This window comes from Lonchura striata, chromosome 1 (genome assembly GCF_050655825.1).
Source record: "Lonchura striata isolate lonStrDom1 chromosome 1, ASM5065582v1, whole genome shotgun sequence".
In the NCBI taxonomy this organism is placed as follows: domain Eukaryota; kingdom Metazoa; phylum Chordata; class Aves; order Passeriformes; family Estrildidae; genus Lonchura; species Lonchura striata.
Window position 1 is genome coordinate 44,493,074 of NC_140703.1, and position 24,067 is coordinate 44,517,140.

The 24,067-nt window shown below is 38.6% G+C and overlaps 1 protein-coding gene across 5 annotated transcripts in view; it reads right to left on the minus strand.

Moving 5' to 3' along the window:
• PDGFD (platelet derived growth factor D) overlaps positions 1-24,067 on the minus strand; it is a 136,659-nt gene that overhangs the window by 11,633 nt on the left and 100,959 nt on the right. For all 5 annotated transcript variants that reach the window (XM_021529339.4, XM_021529341.4, XM_085575779.1 and 2 more), the window contains 3 exons: positions 18,560-18,619; positions 13,186-13,387; positions 2,404-2,618 (listed from right to left, as the gene is read on the minus strand). In XM_021529339.4, coding sequence (XP_021385014.1) covers positions 2,404-2,618; positions 13,186-13,387; positions 18,560-18,619 — 477 coding nt within the window. The remainder of the gene's footprint in view (positions 1-2,403; positions 2,619-13,185; positions 13,388-18,559; positions 18,620-24,067) is intronic.

Consider the following 24,067-nt stretch of genomic DNA (forward strand, 5'->3'; position numbering starts at 1 on the left):
GTGTGAATATTGAATTTCCTGAATTTAGTGATTAATTTGGGGCAGTCATAAGTCATGACATTCTGATGCTGAGCAATACCTGGCTACTGTGTTATTCTGCTGTTCCAGCACTAGCTGTTTCAAAACACCTGAAAAAATTAAGTGCTTGACAATATATCTATAATCAGCATTTTTCTTTCTAGCTACTGTCAACAGCTGACTTAATTTCTGATACAGGTGGAACCCAAGATTCCTTGGTTTATATTTGACTTCTATTTTTTTTCAGAAATCTTCTGAATTATGCACAACTCATATTTAGTTGTTGAAATTCCATACAGATTTACTGTATGGTAAATCTGTAAAAAAAAAAAAAACAATTCCTTTTATAATTTTAAATTAGTTCCCTTCCAATCTCTCTTGTCCTTTTCTTAAGGAAAAGATTACTTAGGAAGGTCTAATTTTCCTTTAGCAACTATTCCTTATATCCCGTCTTCTACCATGTCCTCTCTTTAGATTTTTTTTTCCTAAATGAAATGATCCAAAACTTTTGAGCCACTTTCCTTAAAAATGTTTTGATCTGTACCTTCCCCTACATCTCTCATGATGTATGCTTGCTGCTTCTATTTATTTTTTCTAGTCCTGCCTTGTCCTTTTAAGCACTAGTGGTCAAAACCTAGTATAAGTCCCCCACCAGTTTATCCAGACCACAGTATTTGCTGTGTTATTACCCCTTCATCTCCATTCCTGCAGAAGACCATCGCTTGTCTTTTTCTTATCACTGCACTAAGCAAGTGTTTTCCTGAAGCTCTTCACAGTGAGTCACTGCTTGACTTTTAGCCCAATTTCCACCCCTCGTTTCTTCCTCCTCCCCTCACACACCCGGTGTTATATGAATAAATTGTTGAGACCACTCATCCTTAATGCTTGCTGCTTTTCTAACCTGCATTTATAAGCACTTACAAAGACCTTCTGAAATTCCTCACAGCCTTCTCTGCTGTTCAAGTATGTTATCTCCTGTGCCACCTGTCATTTTTGCCACCTCTCTGTTCACCTCCCTCCAGACTGAACACACATGAAATAACAATCTTTGTACTGGGGGCACCCTCAGATGGCCCTTTCCCATTTATAAAATTGCTTGTCTCTTCCACCTCGTTGCTCTTTATCTCTTAACCAGCTTCTAATCCATGTCTGATCTTGTCTGGCTGACTGTTTGCTCTCTGCAGGAGGTGCCAGTCCTTTTAGCATTTTTGTACAACATTGTGGTGCTGTATAAATATTTATTCACATATAAGGCATTCCGAGTTAATTTTATCAGCTCATAGTCATCTAGGTGCTTTATACGATTAATTTTTTTCCAATTAACTTTTCTACCACTGAGCTAAGGCTTTCTGCTCTGTAATTACTAGGGTCATCCCCTGCATCTTGTTTAAAATTAGAGAAAATATTAACTATTCTCCAGTCCTGGCATGTGGAGTATGCTGTATTCTGCAGTTTTGTGTGAGAAAATCTCTCTTACTTTTGAAAAGAGTAACCACACTGCTCTGGCCTTCAACAACCCTCTGCTATTGTGGCCCCAGGGTCTCTCAAGATAATGCCTTAATGTTATGAGCCTACATCGCATCCAGGTTTAAAGTTCCTAAAGTTCATTTTCACTTGGGCCTTAAACCAAGTGGTAAATCAGACTCTTACAAGAGATATGTGTCAGAAATAAGTCAGCATGGCATGCAGCAACCCTACCTTCCAACAAGTGGAAGGGAACTACCAAGTCACTTTCCGAGGTATGCTCACTTTAAGGAACATTGCTCATGACTTGATCGGAAAATACTGCGTTAGTGGCAAGAATACAAAATGCTCTTTCATTGTGTTTTTCCTCTCTAGATGCATCTGAATGGATTAAAATAATGGGCATTGCTCCTATGCAAAAATTTTGCTTTCCTGAAAAATTGCTGAGTAGGGGAAAAAAGCTAAGGCTGAGTGATTTAGCTGCCTTCTATAAGTAAGAAATCTGGAAGGCAAGAGAATTCACAAGTGACATAATTGGAATTTCCAAGTGTGAGTGTAAGTTTAAATCAAGAGGAAATGAAGTCAAATATCTGAAGGAACCCAAGTACCGGCGTTACTAAAAAGAGTATTTCCAGTGGTGTATACATTTACTTTGTATTAGTCCTTGACTGGGAAAAATCAGTCCAACATAAGGCTCATTCTTGAAACAAAGTTCACTAGGATGCTGTGGTGGCATCCACTCAGAGGTGGCAAAAGTTCTCTCCAACTTCTTCTAAATTAACTTACACATAAATATTGCCAACACCCCTTTCACATATATAGTCTATTAACATGCAGCACACACAGCTCTGAAAAAAGACTTCAGAATCCATGGAAGCAATAAATACCCAAAAATAAGTAATAAAGGAAGAATGAAAATACCTCATGATACTTTTTCACTGTTTTCCCTGACACGCAGGTGCAGGATTTCCAGTTTGGCGTCCCACAGCCACAATTTCCGCCACAGCGCTGGACAAGGAGGCAGCGGGGGAAGAAAACGACATTTGTCAGCTTCAGCTCCTCCCTTAAATTGACAGAGTAGTTCCTCGGAGTGCAGCTGTAACGCTTCACATCATCATTCAACCTGTCCAGGTCAACTGCAGTGCAAAAGAAGTTTCATTAGTGAGGTTAGTGTGGGACATTCCTCTGGTTTATACTGCTCCCCAGGCAGTCAATAACACAGAGTGATGGGGTGCTGGTTGAAAAATATGTGAACTATAGGAGTGATTTCTGAACAGATAAACATAAACCCACCAAATTTAAATCATTACAGGTGGCCATCCAGGCTGTCATCCTTCTCCTACTGAGTGCCACAGCACAGATCACACTGACTATGTAGGTGAAAGGAAGGTTTGCAGTAAAATACTGTCCTGAAAGCTGAAGAATGATAATTTTATTTGCTTTGTCAGTCATCGTTGGATCCTTGGGCAAGAGATTCCAGCTCTGCCACTCTCTTCGCTCCTCTGTTTATACCTGGCTTACTTAGATGCTAAGATCTATTTTTTTATTATGAGGAAAAACAAGGCCCTTCCTGTGGTCAGTAGAGAAATATTCTGGGGAGTGATTCATCCCTTCTATGGCAAGAGTATTTAGGACAGCCTGCCTGACTTTGTTTCTTAAGTTGCCTGTCTTATGAATAGAATTTAGATAATTCACTTTTAGATGGAGAAACCAATCTAAGCAGTATTAATTTCATATAGTAAATGTTACTATACTAGGCATACAAAAAATATAATTAAAATTAATAGACCCATTCAATGCCAGTAGTGGTTGATGTTTAAATGCCTAGTATGTGAGATATGTCATATAAACAAGTGGTAAAGCCAGCCGTAAAAATAACTTATAGACTATCAAATGTGGATTTAAATGCTGTTTATAGCTTTAGCTTGTAAAGCTAAAACAAAACCAAAAGACACTTTTATAAATATATTTCCCACAATTGTGACACAGTAATGAGTTCTATTTCAATAGAAATAGATTTCTTTTTCCTTCCTTTTCTGTCTTCTTCTTTCCTTAGATTTCTGTCCACCAACTAAGTATTCAAAGCTTAGTGATTCATTCAGGAGTGGGAGGCATGTGAACTTGTGTTGAGTTCGACTCCAAACAGTATTTGCTAACAGAGGTATCAAAGGAAAAGAGAGATGGCTCAAATGAGAAGTGAGGTAACAGGTTGTGAACATAACAGATTTTCAGGGCATGTTTAACAGGTCAACATGACCTCTGGTTCTGAGAACACTTGTGCTTTAATACAAATATGTGAAAATTTACAACAAAGACACTTCATACTTTCTGTGACTCAGGCTCTATCAACATCACTAAGTTAATTGTGGAAAAACCTGTTGATTTGTAAACATCATGCACCTTTACATTCTAACCTGGAGTTATTCACAAGGCTGATATGCAAGAGGCAAGGGTACATAAATATCGGAAGTGCTATTATAGAAAATCGTAGCAGATTCACTTTCCTGACAAGGTGTTATCTCAGTCAATGGGAATTTAGCAGATAAATTGCTATTTTATAGCAATTATGATACATTCCCCCACGAAATCTCAGTGGTTCTCTCTAGAGAGCTAACATCTCTCCAGAAGAGGTATAGATCATCCTCCTGCTATAAGCACAAAATCAATAGGACTGGTGGTATACTCATGCACTGAGAGAAAAATACACTGTGAGTGTCCTTAGCCAGGACTAGCAAGTCCAGGGCATATTGATTTCTTTGTTTTAACAGATGGTATTTTCTTCTCCACCGTCATTCTTCAAAGCCACCTCTTCTCACTGCAGGCTTTCAGGCTAATTCTTTCCACAAGGAGGTGTTTCTCACACCTCTAAACACTCTCATCAGGACCTTTGCCATCAGCTTTGCTAACTGGCGAAGCAAAGCACTAGCGGGCTACTATTCACTTCAGCCAACTGATGTGAAGGAAAAATCTACTAAAGGAAGAAGAAGGCTGAAAATTTTCTGCCTTCATCACAAATGGGAAAGCCTGGATCATCCACACTGACACTGCAGCAATCCAGGGGAATATCTATGAGATATTCAGATAAGCAGAAAGGTCTTGTTTTAGTGATGCTGAAAACATGAAAATAAGTAACCTCAAGCACAGAGAAGAAAAGCCTAAATAAACAATTTAAGAGATACACAACCCTCCATTAAAATTAATCTGAAGGTAAACACCTATACTCCTTTTTACTCTGGCCTACAGAACTGCAGTGCTTGGTGGAAATTAGGCAAGCATGCAGAGTACCTGTGAATAATGTATCCTGTACTCTAGTAGCACTACACCGACACATAAGTACAGTTCCCATTACCTAATTTAATCCTAAACTCTAGATCACAGTTTATTGCTCCCCAGCAAAAGAGCACATTTTATTCTTAACAACTCTCTCTGCTGAAAGCTTCAATATGCATTTTTTCCTGTCTTTGAATTGTTTTACTGTCTGGAGCTAGTCCATTTCCTCATCCATATAAGAATGAGATTTTACAGTACAGTCAGTTTCATGCATCACTTCACTGCTGTGACTAAAATGCAACCGAGCCTTGGTGTGATTGGTGTGAAATCCAGCTGCTTTACTTATCAAGGACTAAAACCACTGGAGTCCTTAATTTAAAACTAGAACTAAAACGTTCTTCAGACTGGATGCAAATAATTCCCAAGTATTATTGCAGAATGTTTGCATCAGTGACAGCTAAAAAGTAAGGCAAACATGAAAGAGATGCACTGGAGCATTAAACTGGATACTTGGGGCCCAATGTTTACCCCTTCCTTCCCTTAAATCCTCTGATTAAAACCATCCTCATTTCACTTAGCTTTATGGCATGTGTTTACTTCGAAGCATTCATCAAAATATTCTGTGATTCTGTGATCTTAATCAGAGGTAGGCACTGAAATCAGAGACTGCAGCTAATGCCATCTTTTATTCTGAAAAAGGGAGGCCTTAAAGACTGAAGAGAAAACCTCTGCTGCTGGTCACTGATTAATTTAAAAAGACTGGCGGTCTGTTAGGGTTGCTTTTAACACTTTATCTGCTTCAAATTCACACATGGTCTTAGCATCATCATATCTGAACAGTCTACACTTCTTTCATGCATCAGTCACACAGCAGAGCTGAAGTGTAATAGATGGCAGCCACCTTGCCATGGTTTTCCTATACTGCATATCAAAACCATCTACAAGCAAGGCAAGGAGGATTCAGGCAGCTTTAGACTTGTCAGCCCATGATAAAATTAAGGGACAAATCCTTCTTGAAAGCAATGCCCAGGTACATGGACTGTCGCCCTGATTCTTAAGATTTTCTAAAGCCTTCTGAGTTTACATTCTGTTAGAAAACTTTCCCACACATTTTCTATAAACAACATATTGTTTTGCATTCCTTCGTGGGGGTGGAGGAAGTTGATGTACTGGTCATTTGTCCAATGTCTTTGGAGAGGTGGCCCATTCACTCTCCAATCCACTGTCACCTTTGGAAAAGTATAAAAGTTGGAGTCAGAAAAATAAACTTTCTTCTTTTTTACCTTGCCATCGCAATGGCTCGTGTTGTGCTTTCTCGTGTCCTATAGCGACACATGACAGACAAGGGGGTGACTGGGAACTTCCAAAGTAAATTGAACAAGAGCAACCTCAGAGCAGGCTACAATGAGACATCTGTCTTGCTGGATGTGGTGAAAGCAGCAGAACCATCCACTGATTTTTTAAAGTGACCCATAGCATACTCACAGCCAGAATTCTGAGATCTAATGGAATAGGTGGACTACAAATTCAGGACATAACTGGAATATCTGAGAGACCTGATGAAAATGGTTAGCAATTCCAAGTACAACTGGTAGCTGGTTAATATTTGTGTTCCCCACAGGGTAAGGCTGGGGTCAATACTGCTAAAGATCTTCAGGTAAACTAGAGGCATTGTAAAAGCTATCAAAGACATTCAGAACAGTGATGTATCTGACTGAAGCTATGGTGTGGCTGAACTGGATTTGGAAAATTCACAAATAAGCTGGAGAGGCACTTTTTACAAGGGCAAGTAGTAATAGGACAAGGGGATATTACTTCATACTAAAAAAAGGTAGGTTTAGATTAGATATTAGGAAGAAATTCTTTACGGTGAGACTGATGAGACACTGGAAAGGGTTATCTAGAGAGGTTGTGGATGCCTTGTCCCTGGAAGTGTTCTAGGCTCGATGGATTTTGAGCAGCCTGGTCTGGTGCAAGGAGTCTCTGTCCATAGCAAGGGCATTGGAACTGGATGATCTCTAAGGTCCCTTCCAATCCAAACCATTCTGTGATTCTGTGATCTCAACAATGTAACAAAGAACCAACAAAGGTATATCCTCACAATTATATGGAAGTAACAAATGAAATATAATTTCCCAGTCTCATCTTCTGCTGGTTAAATCATTTAAATGCTCTGAAACTGACAAAATAATTCTTCTCCATACCAAATTTTGACCAAACCCTGTGGCTTTTAGACTTCAACACATATGGCTGATAGTTTTGACTGTTCCACTGCACATGCTTAATGATATCACAATAAGCAATTTGTTAAATATACCTGGAAACTTGGGAGCTATCTAAATCCTCCTCATGGAAGCTAAGAAGATCTTGCAATTTGCATTTATTGTAGAATCACAGCACCAAGACAAACATCCTCAATACAGCAGCTATTATTTTAGAGGAACAAAAAGATCAAGATTTCAGTAGGATTATAGCTGTTTTCATGGAACAAAGGACAAAATATATAGTCCTATTATGGACTGGCAAACCAATTACCAGCTGTGGTACAGGTCAAGTAGCAAAAGCAGGCCAAACTATTGGACACAGCTTCATTGAAATCCATGGAAAAGAGCAGCTTATTCCAGTGATAAATAACATGCTATAAGTTTCACTAGCATTTTAAAAAAGGGTTTAATAGGAAAATCTTTCACTGCAGGGACCAACAATTACATCATGTAACATGTGAGGGAAAATCTCATTTGTTACAGAGAGGGAAGGTAGGAATGGAGATCTGAATTAGATTGTGAAATGAAGGAATGTTTGCAGTTTACATGCAACAGAGAACTTGGCTCCTAACTGAAGAAGGATGGGAGAAATATTCTGGTTTTTAAGCACAGGGAATACTTAAAATTATCAACTATTTAAGAAAGTATTCCATGTACTTGGAATATTCAAATTTGCCATGAGAAGGAGAATTCAGCATTTGTGATGCCTGCACTCCCTGTCTGGTGCACTGAAACTTGCTGGCAGCCATCCCAGAATCTTTCAAAGAAGAGTGCACGGACGTTTGCAGTAATTTATTGGCCACTGCTTGCAAGACTCTGAGAATAACATTAAAATTTTAACTTCTTGCTAGACCATTTTAAGTAACAACAATTAAAAACTGTTGTTAAGAACATGGTGAAACTTGCCTGGTCTTGGGAATTGATTTGGCAATGAACAGCAGAAATATTCTGTGAAGACCTATGGTCTGACCTCACTACTCTCCTTCCAGAGAGCAGTGTGGCCATGCCAGCGTTTGTTTATTTAACTTGTAAAGCTGTCACTAGAGACACATGCTATTGCAAGACTGTCCCACCTGATTAATTTCCTCTGATAGCCAAAGGCTTCTTGTGTATTATTTCTAAAAAACAAAACAAGTTTACAGGAAGGAGTAGTCTTGCTAATTACCAGAATGTATCTATCTACACGTGCTCCTGCTTCCAAGGTTTATTGATGGGAAAAAAAACCAAAACACTCCATTCCTTTCTAAAGGCAACCCCTTTCTTTGGGTACCAGCCCCATGTCATTTGGATTTACTTCTATGATGAGAAACAGTGACCTTGTTTGTTTACCCTTCTTTCTTCATTTGTACAGAAACCATTTCACAGGTGGAGGTTTTTTTTAATGAAAAATCCTTATTCAATGGGAGGTAAAAAATCAGAGATAATAGTAAAACATAAATGCAAACAAGTATGTGGGAAAAGTTAAATAATGTTTAATTGATGGATTGAACTGCTTGCAATAGTATCTCTTAGAATCTCTTCTAATACTGTTAACTAGATAAATTCATGCTTCCCGAAATTTAAACTAGGATGAAGATGCTTCTTTGAAACATGTTTGAACTCTCCTCATGAATCTCAGAAGAACAGAAACCTGTTTGTGAAGAAGTTCAACATAACTGTGAAGCATGGATGTTTACTTCTTTACCTGTGTTATTGCCATGAACAGTATGAAATAACCCAAAAGGTAGTGATATCTTTCTGGAGATGCTTAATATTTGTAATAATCAAATTACTATGACACTGAGGTAAGCCATATATTACAGTAATGTAAAAGGAATTATTTTAAAGTATATACTTTGGTATGACCTGCTTTTTTTCTAAGAGACTAGAATGAACATAAAAGTGAACATTCATACTTTCAGAGTTTCTAAAATGCAGAAATTGGTAGCAAACCTTTATATTTACAACTGAAGAGGTTATTTGAAATAACTATTATATTTTCATGTAGGTGTACACCGTAGTTTATAGCTTATACAAGGCCTTTTATTTCAGAATTGTGAAAATCTGAATGTATCTTCTCCATTATTTTCTGTTCTGTTCTGCCAGTCTGGATTGCACTGTGATTTTATAGTCAGCTTTCAGTGGAGTGGTTAACAGCAAACCTTGCAGAACATATACAGAATTAAATTTCAAACTTCATGTGGTTATTAGTGAGACACATTTCATACCAATATCTCACTTCAATAGTGAGAAATGCAATAGAAATTTCAATAGAAATGCAATTTCGATTTCAGTAGAAAAAAATGCACTTATCTCAATAAAATTGCAACAGTATTGTAGAGGTGTGAGATCAGATCTTGTAGACTGAATGGAATTACCATAAATATGGATTTAATCCACACACTCTTCAACTTCCAGGTACTTGCAAGAGATATCCAAGAAGGGACTGATCTGCATATGCATATATTAATGTGTACAAATGCAAAAAAATAACAGAATCTTTTGGCCTGGAAAAGACCTTCAAACATCAAAAATACAACCATAAATCAAGCACTGCCATAATCATCTCTAAACCATATTCCCACATGCCACATCCACACACCTTTTGAATATTTCCTGGGATGGCGACTCCACTACTTTCCCTGGGCAGTCTTTTCCAAAGCCTGACAACCTGACAACCGTTTCTGTGCAACTCATTTCCCTAATATTCAATCTAAACCTCCACTGCTGCAACTTCAGGACATTTCCTCTTGTTCTGTCACTTGTAGCCTGGGAGAGAAGACCAATTCCAATTCGGCTGCACCCTCCTGTCAGGCAGCTGCAGAGAGCAGTGAGGTCCCCCCGAGCCTCCTGTTCTCCAGGCTGACCCCCCCAGCTCCCTCAGCTGCTCCTCACAGCCCTTGTGCTCCAGCCCCTTCCCCAGCCCCGCTGCCCCTCTCTGGACACGCTCCAGCCCCTCAATGTCTTTCTTGCAGTGAGGGGCCCAGAACTGAGCCCAGGGTTGGAGGTGTGGCCTCAGCAGTGCTGAGTGCAGGGGGATGGTCACTGCCCTGCTCCTGCTGGCACAGCAGTGCTGATCAGGCCAGGGTGCCATCAGCCTCCTTGGACACCTGGGCACACCCTGGGGCACGTTCAGCTCTCTTGACCAGTACAGCCAGGTCCTTTTCCTCCAGGCAGCTTTCCAGCCACTGCCCCCAGCCTGTAGCCCTGCCTGGGGTTGCAGTGACCCAAGGGTAGGATGCAGAATTTGGCCTTGCTGAGCCTCATACAGTTTGCATCAATGCAGCAATGATGGGAGGAAGCAAAAACAGAGCAGGAGACTACTTTTAAGGAACAAAAGGTTCTGTATTCAATTTTTTACATAGGAAAACCTATTTAAATGCTGACAACTAGATTTAGGGGTTTTGTTTGTTTGTTTGTTTGTTTTTGTTCAGAGTGGTTCCAGAGAAACTGAGCAGCTTCCATGCTTGGAGATATTAAAAAACCTGACTTGACATGGTCATTGAGCAGCCTTCTATTGATGACTCTGTCTTGAGGAGGGGTGTTTAAGTTCTTGAGATGTCTTCCCACATCTATTCTCTGATTTTGTCAGTTTCAGTTACAGCTGACTTCTTATTTGCTTGACCTTGATATTTATAGATTATCAATTGCCAAATTAAAAAAGCATACCATTTAAATATAATTTATCACCTATCCCTGTTATCAGAATTAGTATCCAGCTACACTGCCTCTCTTAACTCAGTTTTGTGCCAGAGTTTGGTATAGGCAGAAGATTGGATAGGAGTGAAATTATTAGTGATTAATTTATACCATTTATATGATGTGATCTGAAAATGCTGTGAAAGATAGGCAGAGATTACATCAAATTGTTCTTACCTGCCTCAGGACAGTTCTAACTTAGGATAAAAAAATAAAACCCAAGCTGTAAGCTGAAACAGATAGTATCTGAAATAAATTATGATATAATCTACTGCTCTCTTTGCTGCAAGGTTACCCCAGTGCCTATAAACATTCCTCAGAGATCCACACTGTGTTTAAAAGCTGCGAAGCATTTGTAATTTAAGGATTTGTTAAAGCTATTCCTTACTGCTCACTTCCTCCAAGAACAAGCCTTTAATCTTGTCAGAAGTTTATGACTAAATAAAAATTCTTAACTGAAATTTTTAAAGGATTTCAATCTGGTGAGGTACTTTAGCCCAGAGAGCTGCTTACAGGCAGGAAATTTGCCCTTTAGTTTGAAAACAAAAGGAAAACTGTTATAAGACCTTTTTTCTTTTTCTTGTAACTAAACCACCACCACCAAAAAATCCTATTAAAATAAATCAAGTATTAAAACTGTAACTGGAAAAATGTTATGCATCTGAATTTTCTGAGTTTGATACCTGCAGCCTGCATAGTTATTAGGATAATAAAGCATCAAATGCTATTTTATATTTATGTGGTCATTTAAATATATGGGATACTGGCCCAAACAGGATCTGAGAATGAAATGATATCTGGAGAACAGAACCAGTACAGGATACAGGATTTTAATCAGCTTCTATTAAAAACAGAATAGATCCTTAATTTCTTTTTTATACATACCTACTGGTGCCAAATCCAGCCTGAATGAATAAGGGACACACAGATCATGTTCCATACACCCACAGAGAGATCAAAACACTCTTGAAAGTCATGCAGTGACAGTTATGTGAAGTTTTTCCCCAACAATGGCTATGGTGGTTGCCTGAAATTTTTGATGGGCCAAAAGGGAGCTAAGTAAAAGGGTTTGCTTTTTGTTGAATGGGTGCTCAGGGCTTTATCACCGATTCCTTTGAAGTGCTGAGTCCAGAAACAAAGAAAGCCAGCTTGTCTTGGAATTTGTATACCAGTACTGTGTGTACTAATGCATTGCATGTGCCTGAGGTTATTCTCCTACTCCAAGAACAACAGCCACAGGACAGCCCACATTACTACCATTCACCCCTTGCTCTCTAAGTCAAGGTGGGCACATGCATGGCAGGTGGCCTCTGCCAGATCCTCGTTCATGCCCAGTCATGACCAGGCTGACAATTCAGCAACATGGTGATTGTATTTCAGGGCCTGAGAACACTTCTTGACACAGTTTTTCCTAATACATATGCAGTCTACATATCCCTTTTAAGAGCAAAGCCTCATAATCTGATAATAAGTTACAAACATGGAACTACAATTCTCTCTCACTCATTGGAACATGCTTAAGGCATGAGGGGATGAAATATGAGATGTAAATAAATGGCAGACTTCACAGAATTGGAATTGTGATTTGGGAATTATAATTTTAAAGTTACAAATAAGAATGCATGTGATTGCTCAACTTGAAAATAGATGGCAACGTGGGAAGTCAAATAAAATTCTTCACTCCAGATCTGCTCTGAAAACTACAGTGATTGTCATCCTGAGGACTCCTAACAGACCTCCTACACCTACACTGCACGTGAAGGGCAATTTCATCAGGCCCTTCAGTGCACGGTTACCCCAGAATACAACTGTGACTTCTCAATAGTGTTTCTTTATCATGATTGCTTTGTACTGCCAGCTAAACACCCCTTTGCTTTACCATTTGGTACATGATTTGAACTAACAGAAGGAAACAAGAAACATAACCCAGAAATCTGTGCTTTGCTCAATCATAGACAAAGATGTTAAACCATAATAATGTTCCCTGCCAACATAATGAAAAACAGTGAAATGTTCACATCCCAAAAAAACAGCTGCACATACAGGTGTCTGCGCCAGATGCTTCCCTAAGCACAATGCGATAAAAGTGATTATTCCTCACTCAACAGAGAACAGTCCCTAAGCAGGGTATTTAAAGAAGGATGATAACACAGGTAATTAGGAGCCCCATGCTTTATACACAAAGCAATGATGAAGAGAGTAAAGCTGAGAAACACCTGTCTTTCCATGTGGACTTGTGTTTTTATTTGTGAATTTATCATAAAAGGGGCAGTTTTCAGTCTGATTTCTCAGTGAGATCCTACCTGGAAATTGATTAAGGATTGAATGACATGTCCCTGGTTTTAATGGGTGGTACCTTGCCAAAAGGAATCCAAAAGGAACTTGAGCACCAGAATGTAACATCTGACTGATGGACTTCCCTATGAGGAGTGAAGGAACATCCTTCCTTTTCACAAAGTATGCGTAAGTATGTCCCAAAGTCTTTTCCTACCTTTGGACTTCCTGTCATGGTAGCTCCTGCCTCGATAATGGTGCCCACTGTCTGTGTACAGATTCTCAAGATCTTCTTGCCAGGAGTCGGGGTTAAAGTGTTTGAGCAGATCCTCCACTGTGTCAAAGGCAGCAATGGTCTGATCCAGTGCTTCTGCCGTGAGCGTAGGGTCAGTCACTGATGGAGAGGGATAGGATACCCCCTAAGAGTGACATACATCTCAGTGTACTTGGAATAAATAACAGCACCACTTTAAACAACTGAAAACAGTTATTGACAAGCTTGTTTCATTATTGAGTGAAACAGTTACTTCGGGCCATCTTTTCAAGTCTTTGGACTTATACCTGTGTTTTCTTTTTATAAAAAGAGATACCAAGAAATTCCCAAGCAAATCCCAGAGGAGATGCAGGGAGCAAAAGCACAGCCACTGGTGGACTGTCAGTATTTATACGCACTCCTCAAAGGGAATGATGGTTTGCACATATAAAAAGATGTAATGAAAATGTCTTTTGAAAGCACTGTGATGGCCACGGCCACAGAAATGGAGATGCCAGATCTGATGCTTATTTCACATGAGGCAGATCAGAAACCACAGCAGAGAAAGAAAAATGGAAGAAGTCCACTATACTATCTTTCTCCGGTCAGTTTGGACAAAAAATTTGGCATGGTTAGAGACTTGGAAAAATGGCCCTTTATTACCCAAAATTAAATGTATTACAAAACAATGATGAATTAACATTGAACTGACATTTTACCAAAAAATACAACTTAATAAACAAACAGAAAAAACATGGTATTTGGATCTTGGAGATGTTGGTGGGTGAGAGGTTGGACATGACCTGGCAATATGCTTGCAGCCAAGAAAGCCAGTGGTGTCCTGAGTTGCATCCAAAGCAGCGAGGGCAGCAGGGCCAGGGAGGGGATTCTGCCCCTCTGCTCTGCTCAGCCCCACCTGCAGGGCTGCATCAGCCCTGGGGTCCCAGCACAGGGAGGACAGGGACCTGTTGGAGTGAGTACAGAGGAGGGACACAAAGATGATTAACAGGATGGAGGAAAGACTGTAAGAATGGGAATTGTTCAGCCTAGAGAAGAAAAGGCATTAGGGTGACCTAACTGTGGCCTTGCAATTCCTGAAGGGAGCCTACAAGAAAGATGAAGAGAAACTTTTTACAAGAGCAGGTAGCGATAAGACAAAGTAGAACTGCTCTAAAATGAAAGAGGGAAGATCGGGATTAGATTTGAGGAAGAAATTCTTTACTCTGAGGGTGGTGAGACACTGGAACAGGTTGCTGAAAGAGTCTGTGAATGCCTCATCCCTGACAGTGTTCACAGTCAGGTTGGAGAGGGCTGTGAACAGCCTGGTCCAATGAAAGGCATTCCTGCCCACTGCAAGGATTGAAACTAGGTGATCTCTAAGGAACCTTCCAACTCTAGACATTCTATAATTCTACAGTCTCAGCAATGTAACAATGAATATTTGGATGACTAACACAGTAGTATCCTCACAATTATAACACTGAATGGAATAATTATTTTCCATCAGTACGGACCAAGTACTGTTCTCTGAGTGTTCCCACTGAACTTCAGGCGCAATTTGACTTTGACAGAATGCTTGCAGTATTTTCAGTTTTATTGGAGATGACTTGAAACATTTTTAAAATTCTTAATTTAGAATCACAATATTCACTATCCTGGTATCACTTTTTCCCTTATCCAAGCACAAGGCTGAATAGTATGCAGAATATGTACAAGAAAAACTATTAATACAGATCTCTTACTTTCTGAAGGATCACAATCAGTTTTGTCTAAAACCAGGCATATTTTAGCACACAAAATGTTTGGTCTTGTAAGTTAAACATTGGGGAGAAACCCCATGAAACTGAAATTCTTTCATGAAAACCCAGCTCTGAAGTAATCCTGCAGAAATATGCCAGGTAAAATGAATGGCTTCCCAAAATATTTGTTGTGTCTCAACTCCCAAGTAAACACATATGTTAAACTATTAACCTTTGTGATTAACTTCATTCAGTTGGGTCATAATGGGAGGGTTAACTCATTTGAGTAAATTCACTCACTTCTTCGCAGGATTATGTCCTTCAATTCTTCCTACAATGGCTTTAAAGTATATATATGTGTGTGTGTGTGTGTGTGTGTGTATTTTAAAATAAAACACTTGTCTTTAATGGCAAACTGTATCAGAATACTAACAATTCTTGATGTTTTCCTGCATATGTTTGCTGGAAATATGGACAGTCCAAATTATTACAAATGAGGAAGAGAAGAAACAGCAAACATAACAATAGTGCAGTCAAGAAAGCATAGCTACACTTTACAGCTCACCACCAACAGCCCAAGAAGTTTCAGTGGGCCCACCTGTGACTGCAATGCCTCCCTAGTGCACTGCCAAGACACATTGCAGAGGCCTGTATAAATTCACAACCACTTAAAAATGAAGGCACACCTTGAAGCCTCTATCCTGCTTCTAAATGGCTGGGAATAGAGAGGTGGAAGTCCCACAGTGGAAAAACTCACACCAGCAAAGTGAACACAGCATTGTTATCTAAAGCAGTGTTGCAGGAGAGACTGTGCTGCTGCCAGCATCACACAGTGTGCTAACACAGCTGCTGGGGCTGCAAAAGGAAAAGGCACCTTAACGCCACTTTCTTACTGAGGAGAGCTTGCTGGAGCTCATGGCAGTCCAGTAGGGAAGGATCAGCCCCTGAAATATGGTCCAAGGATGTTAAAGAAACAGGAGCATAAAAATCAGGCCACAGGTTTACTCAGTGCAGAAAGTTTTTTTCCCACATGTTCAACTGTACATTTCATTACAGAAGGGGAGGTCAAGCTGTGAATATGTAGGGCATTTCAAACTCATACAGGCAGCTGGGATTCCCCATTTTCTTTTCAAATAAAAGCTCCTACTCAAGAGATTTGTGCAGCCTCGTTCAAACACAGAAGAAAGCTTAACTTTTCCTCAGTGACAGCCAAATCAAGAGGAATTATTTCAACAGCTTAGATAGCCTCCTGGCAGCAACATCATGTGACAGGCCCAAAAGCAACTTCAAAGCTGCCAACCCAACTGCCTCTCTTTTGTCCTGCCAAGAACGAGGCACTGGTTTTCAGAGAGTTTGTGCTTGTCATAATCTGACTTCTGAGATCATATCCAAAGAAGGAGCAAGAGGAAATGTAAGAAGCAGTGAGGAGCAAAGATTTTCCACATTATGTACCTCCTTTGCATTTCTTAAAAGCACTGAGTACATTTTTAATTTACTGGAACACAAAGGTATCTTTTTTTGGTATGTGCTCTTGCCCTTAATTTTTGTTCACTCATTCTTTTAACTTTCCTTTCTCTATTGTGAGCCTGACAGGCAAAACAATGTGAATCATAGTTTTCTGTTGGTCATAAAATTGCTTTACATATAATGGAAACTAACTTTATAAGGAGTTAGATTTTGTTTCCTTTTTTTTTTTTTTTTCCTGGGTTTGCCATGATGGGTTAAGGGTAGAAGCATTTTTTTAACATTCTGAGGAAAAACCCACACAAAAAAAACCCAAACCAAAATATAACTCTGTAATATGACCTCAGATGTGGAAGAAAGAATTTGCTCACTCTAAAATTTTTATTCTGAGAGTTGTAATGTGTGTATATCCTTAAATGAGTCGTTGGGTTAATTTTGAGTTTGAGAGAAGAAACTCAGACCTGCCATGCTACCTGAGCATGAGCAGAATTGTATTTCATCTGGTCCACGACTCACAGGTCTGAGTTTGTCCTTCTGCCTCTCAAGACCATAATTGCATCCCTGAATCTTTTCTCTCATGAAGAACTTGGATGTCCTCAGATATTTTCCTCAGTGCCTTTGTGAAAAATTGCTCAATCTCCCTGCCTTATTTTCTCTGAGGATAAAAAGGACTTGTGGGTGGAATGTGCTGGAGAAAGTATATTTTAGTAGATAGGAAATTACATGGGAAAACCAATGAAACCAAGGTTCAGCTTCTGGTTTAGATGTAGGTTTCCATGTGACCTTGGGCATCAGCTTGCTACCTGTAATATTTGTATTGAACTTCCTTAGCTGCAACACATTAAAACAATTTTTAAGGAAAAAAAAATAATCTAAAAGATGAACTTCATATTTCAATATGAAAAGGATACTGGGTTATTGTGTGGTATATTGTGCTTTTTCTGATATTAAGGATGATAACTAACATGGTGTTTACCATAGGCTTAGTCTCATTTACATACTTACCTGATGAGGGAGCCCTAGGCTTTCTCAAACATCAGCCTACCATATTTTTGAACAAAATATTCCATCACATTGATTTTTTCCCCCCATGTCCACATTAGAATGAAAAATGAACTTGTGTCTTTTAGTAAAACTGTTCTAGCATCTCGTGCTTGGCACATCCAGCAGATCTCATCCCTGCTAACATCACTCCTCAAGACTTTCAGCACAGTTGGTTCCAGGCAATCAGTGAATTGTATAATGAAGGGCAAGTGACATTTGCAAATTCAAGAGTAAACACATGTGAGATTGGTTTAATATCTTCAAATTTCGGCAACACAGACTTTTCTCTCTACTTGCTGACTTGATTGGACCCTGATAAGAGAATTTACCCATATTTTATTTACTGCTCCTTCACTAGCTACTCCTGGCAACTACTGTAACAAAAGTGCTATCACTAAGCTCTCTTCCATGAGTGCTTCAGACACTGGTCTCAAGTCTACTTTACGCATTTACCCCCATCTCATGTGTTTTAAGAGGAGTTAACAGCACTGGGAAATGGCAGAGAGGACAGATTTTTTTGCCAATGACACAAATCAGATGTAATTAAGAGAAATTTTTTTTCTTTTATTAGATTACTTGGGTTTTCTTCTTTCTTGATTTTTCTCCCAAGTTGCAATTCACTGCTGAATATGGAGTAACTGTATATAGATATACAATTACAGTGTATATGTATATAGAATTTCAGATATAATATTTTATTGGAAACATTAAAAAAGTTCTCAGTATTGACAATGAAATGCCAGATCCATTTTCTTTCCAGCCTGCTTTACATATGGTCTTCCATGTAAGTCAAGACATTCAATGATTAAAAATTTTAGGTTTGTATCTGGTATTTTCATACTGGCAGGATGAGTTTGAAAGCAAGAAATGTTTCCCAATGGCTGCCTCATGTGTTTACAGCAGCTAAGGGCATATTATCCCTAAAAGCATATTGTTTGAATCCAGTATCAGTCAGATAAAAACTTTATTAATCCTCTTTCAAAGGTGAATATGAGGTGAAATGGTTTCTCTGTACAGATGCCATTTTATTGAGTTGGATTCAAGCCACCCTATCAATCCATCCATGGGCAAAACAGTGAGAAATTACTTACTGAGACAGAGCTTGTGACTGACTCCCAGTTGGTTTCTGAGGCTGCATGCTGAAAATCATCCTAAGGGGAGAAACACACAGGAAAAATCACCATTAAGGCAATATCCTAAATTAACTACAAAATCTAAAAAATGTTTCAGCATTCAACATCTGTCACTTTTTCTGACCCTTTTTAATGCAGAAGTCCCTTGCTATGTGTCATCCTCAATAAAACTACTTCCATTCAGGTTCCTTCTTTTTCAATGTTCATAAACTCCTTGTGAGCTTGCTTGGACAAGAATGGGTGAATATTATTATTGTTATTGTTATTATTATTATTATTATCATCATCATCAACCACAATAACAGTAATAACAATACCAATCTGATATATGCTGCTTTGCATAGCAGGACCTAATCTGGTCAAGGACGTTACATTCATCTGCCAACATAAATATTAAACAACACCTCTGTATGTCTACAACCAGAGTATCAATGCAGTTGACAAACTGATCTGTTGGAAAGAATGTGAACATGCTAATTTCCTGGTACTACATAGTCAAGGTGAAAAGCAGGGTAATCTAATCCATCTGAAAAGTAGTCCTAACTGTACTGCTGTACTGCTTTTGGTACTTGTGCTGAACAGTACATAATCATCACTGCACTATGTTTTGTCACATCAAAAACCCAGCCACAGTACATTCCCATTAACAGTTCCATTGCACAGAATCCCTGGGCATTTATGATTAATCTGAGCACAGGGGTGGGATTCATATCTATCTTTGGACAACTATGAAGCCAACATCTAAGCTAATTAGTCTTGTTTCCATTTACAATCAACTAAACCTGGCATTTCTGGGGTGCAAATCATCTGATCTGTTTTAGAAGATTTACTTGGGATGACAGTGCACCCTGAAAATGTATTTTTGTCTCCATTATCTCTATAAAAGGAACTTGGGAGGCTAATCTTAGATACAGATGTCAAAACTGTACATATTGACACGTGGTCACTTAAATCCCAATCTACTTGTCTGACCAGTGATGAGCAATCACTACTTAAATAATGAAGAAGCCATTCCTTTAATCTTTTGGCATCTTTACTAATTTCCAATAGGAATAACTAAACTGTGAAAAATGGAAAAAAAAAAAAGCAGCATTACAGAATGGTTATTAAACACACACATGCAGTGAATAGCTAATGATCGGCATGAATATGCAGGTAAGGCAAGTGGACTGAAGTGACAGGATACCAAGATTTTAATTTCTAATAATAGAATTTATAATGAAAAGTTTTAAGGAAGATGGATCAATGCCTTTGCTCACAATTTCATACTGACTCAGTGTCTGATAAGTTTTTTTTTAAGCTGGCAACTGAAAGGGGAAATGGAAAGGAAACCACACAGCTGATGCTTGTTAGACTTGATCCTGCATTTGACTACAGACACACACACATATATATATGTAAGCATATATTAAATTATTTCTTAGGAATGGAACACAGAAAATTGATCTCATAATTTGCTAACTCACCAATAGACTGTTCCTTTAGTCAAAAAGGAACAGAGCTGCTTTCAGATCCAGAATCAATATACTTGGTTTTTTAATGATTTTCATTTGCTATAGAAAAATATTTAAATATCTTAAAAGTCACAAGATTTTTTTTATTCAATACTGTTACTGTTTCTTCTTCTTCAATATTTAAGATTAATAGAAATTATTATTATAATCCCATCAATAAGTGACCACTGAAGCTGTAGAGCAATAAAAACATTAATAATTATGTAGTCATTTTCTACTAAGAATACAGAAGAAAAACACTGGAAAAAATTAATTGCAGATTTTTTTCTTAAAAATAGTCAAGAGATCTGCAAGCTATAATCAGATTATATACCATTCTGAATATGCCTCTCTTGGCTACATTCTCTATATATTTGGTTGCCCAGTTCTTGACAAGCAACAATTTAAATTAAATAAAAATGTATTTGAAAATCTCATGAATCCTCTGGTAAAGTCTGCCAGTTGCAGAAGTCGAAAATAATTTTCTCTCTGTCATTAGATTCCATTTAGCACTTCCAGGAAAAAAAAGTGGCATTGAGTTCTAAAGCATTATTTTAAAACAGAAACAATTTGCTTCACTGAATGTTTTGAGAAGACTGTAGTCTTATGTTCAAAGGGATGGGCCACTTGGTTTACCTAAATGTGGATATCAAAACTGTTTCTTTAGTCTGTGATTCTTTGAGTTGGTTCATGCCAGGAAACCCCTCCAAAATCCTGATAGAGACACGTTTACCACCTGCTTCTTGGATCTCAAACCTGATGACTGCACATTTCAACTCTGATTATATTCAATCTGCATAAACTATTCACAACTCTATGGCTTTGTTCCACCACCACTCAAGACAGCTGCAGTCATTCTTGGCTTCTTGGCGCTTTCAACCTCTAGGGTTTGGAGATTATTATTATCTATGGCTTCTGCTTGCAGCTATTTCAAATAATAATATCAGAGTGGGTCTCATCATTACAAAACCCTCTCCTCATTCTCACCATTGCCCCTAGCAGAAGCTGAAGGACAATCTATTTTTGGTGCTATCTGTTCAATTCATTCTACCTCATTCATATGAATTTGACTGTGATTGCTTTGTTTTGCTGTTGTTTCTTCATTACTTAAAGCAACATTCAAACTTTCAGTCTGAACATTTAAAAACCCACCAAAATTGTCATATATTTTTTTACCAAATCAGGAACAACAGGGTGGTAATAATTTGGCTACATCACCTCGACAACAGTGTTTCTATTTTTGTATTTGTGTCATGGTAACATAAAAACTTCACTAGAAACCTCAGCAAAGCATTGAATTAACTGTTCTACAAGTAGCAAAAATACAGGCAAAACAACAGAACTACCAACCTCCTTCTGATAGCAGCTACACTATTCACTACAGTGAAGAAAAATGACTTCCAAACATCAACTTCCAAAATTACACCTCAGCAAGACAAATTCTGAGTCAGCCCTCAGAGTTAAATATGTATGGACATTGATATATTGTACCTGGCTCTGTTTTAGACAAAGAAAAGCTACTCTCTCCTTCGCAGGCGTACTTTATAGCCTATCTACCACCACTGATGGCCACTAAGTGACAAGGAGTCACAGGGAATAGTCCCTGTTTCACCCAGGACTTTCACAAGTGGAGATCATGATGCAAAATCACAGCAATCAATGATATATGAGACTGCAGAGCCAGATAGCACTGGTTCCTGAGGAAAATAATTTGCAACCTGCAGCAGCACAGGCTCTGCTGTGTTGAAGCCATGGAGCTTGGCAGGGTCAATAGGAACGGAGAGGCATCAGGAAAACACCTGGGATGTGGCTGAGAAGCTCGCCAGTTTGAGAAGCATGTTGTCATGGCTCACTTTGTTGTACCACCCATGCAACAAAATATGCGAGTCCTCCCAGCTATGCTGAGTTACTGCCTGGTCCTCAAATTAAAAGCAAGAGCCACTATGATTCTTCACCTTTTTCACTGTAGGTTAGTCTTTTGTCATCTGGGTGCATGACTACTGTGAGGAAGGATGCCTGAGATGGGCAATAACCACCACAGGATGGGCACAGCACACTGACAGCTCTCTCCAGTGCAAAGAAGCACCCCACATTTCTATAAGCTTCTCTGTCAATTCTTTTCCTTAATCTGCATGTTTATGGGGTAGTTAGATTATTTGGTAAAAAAACTGTTCATCTGACAGAACAACTACAAAATATTGCTCATGAAAGCTGAGGCAATTCTCTCCACTTCAGTGAGTGGGAAAGGTTCTCAAAGGAGTTGTGATTAAAAACTAGAGTCCAGGCAGCACCCCTGACTGATGATTTCAGCCCACTGGCTCAGAAAGGTCCGCTCCTAAAGGAGACACCTTCTCTACTGTGCCCTGCTACTTAGAAAAGAAGGGATGGAGAAAGGGTCAAAATGCAGACATGTTCTTGGGGAAATAAGCATGAGAAAGGGGAAGAATGAAGTAAACTAAGAAAAAATTAAGACAGAGAAGCTGAAGTGTTGAGCTCTGCCTGTGGTCACCCCATTTGTGGTATTTAGATGCCATAATTATAAACAATCCAAAAGAAAAGCAGTTTTTAGAAATTTGTAGAAGAACAGGACTAAGAGATGTACTGAAACGCACAGAAGATCCTGCAGAAACAAATAATGGGTGAAGTGGGGCTTATTCAAAGGAGTTCAGTACAGAAAGAAATGGTGAGCTCTCCCTGGAATGAAAAAATTAGGGATGAAGGATAATGGAAGGTCTGTAGGGAAAAATTAGTGCAAATTGCAATTTAAAGAAAAAAGAGACAAAATTATTCTAACATTTAGATTAATAAACAGAAACTCAATGATACCCATTGTTGAACAACAATCAACATGTATCTATTGCATTCAGAGCTATGTGAAGACAGGTAGCTGATAAGCAGATAAACTTGTATTTGTATATAGTAACAACAAAATATAATAACCTGTAAATCTTTCCTCTTTTCCCTGCCACAAGCAATAGTACCTATATTTTCACTAACAATTAAATTTACAGATATTACATTTCTCCTATTAAGCAACACATATTTCAAACAAATGAATACCAAACTCAGAACATGCTGTGTAACAGAAATGGTGTTATATAAGTTAGAGGTAAAAGAAAAATCAGTTCCATTCAAAAAAATGCTGTGATACATATTCAAGTTTGTACACTTTGACTGATTAAATTTATTTTCTCATGTAGCATTTTAGGGCACTCCAATTTCTATTAATACAAGCATATTAGATTTACACTTTGAAGTATCTTTTTCTTGTACCATACTTTCATTTTGCCACATTGCTGAGTATTAGTTTAGTATCAGAATGATAGTTATTAACATCTCCTAAGGATGCTGAAAGATACTTACAGCAGGCTACTAGGAAGGCAGAGGCTGCATTTTTCTTACAGTAATGGTCAAACTGCTGCTGCTCTGTTCAGCTCTGATGACCAGACATTAATAACAATAAAAGTTTCTGAATTCAGAAAGCAAGCAAATATGATGGTTCATAGTCTGGGAATCATGCCTTGCCATGAAACATTGAGTGCAGACCAGTGACTTTAAAGAAGGTTAGATGTGAACTGACCTTGTCTCTCCAGATAATAACCCACACTATGCTAAAAGAGCCAATTACCAATGTCAACAAGTTCTTTCTTTTGGCAGTGCCAGCATTAACCAATCCAGGTAGCTGTAAGTGAAGGCAGCAATATCCAAACTGGAAGTATGAACAAATTTACCACTATTCCCAGCTATTACTGGAACAGCTAAGAAATTAACAAATAACTTTTATCATATTGAATTCTCTTTTCTACTTTTTGATGCAGTCCCATAAAGGCAGGGCATCCATGACAACAGTATTTTAAAGTCAGTAACAAAAGGTCAGACAGCCACCAAACTGTCTGATCTCAAATGTAATAGTGTGATTCTTGCCCTTCAAAAAAGACATAAATTGAGTTTCTGAAGCCCAGTTGCCACTACA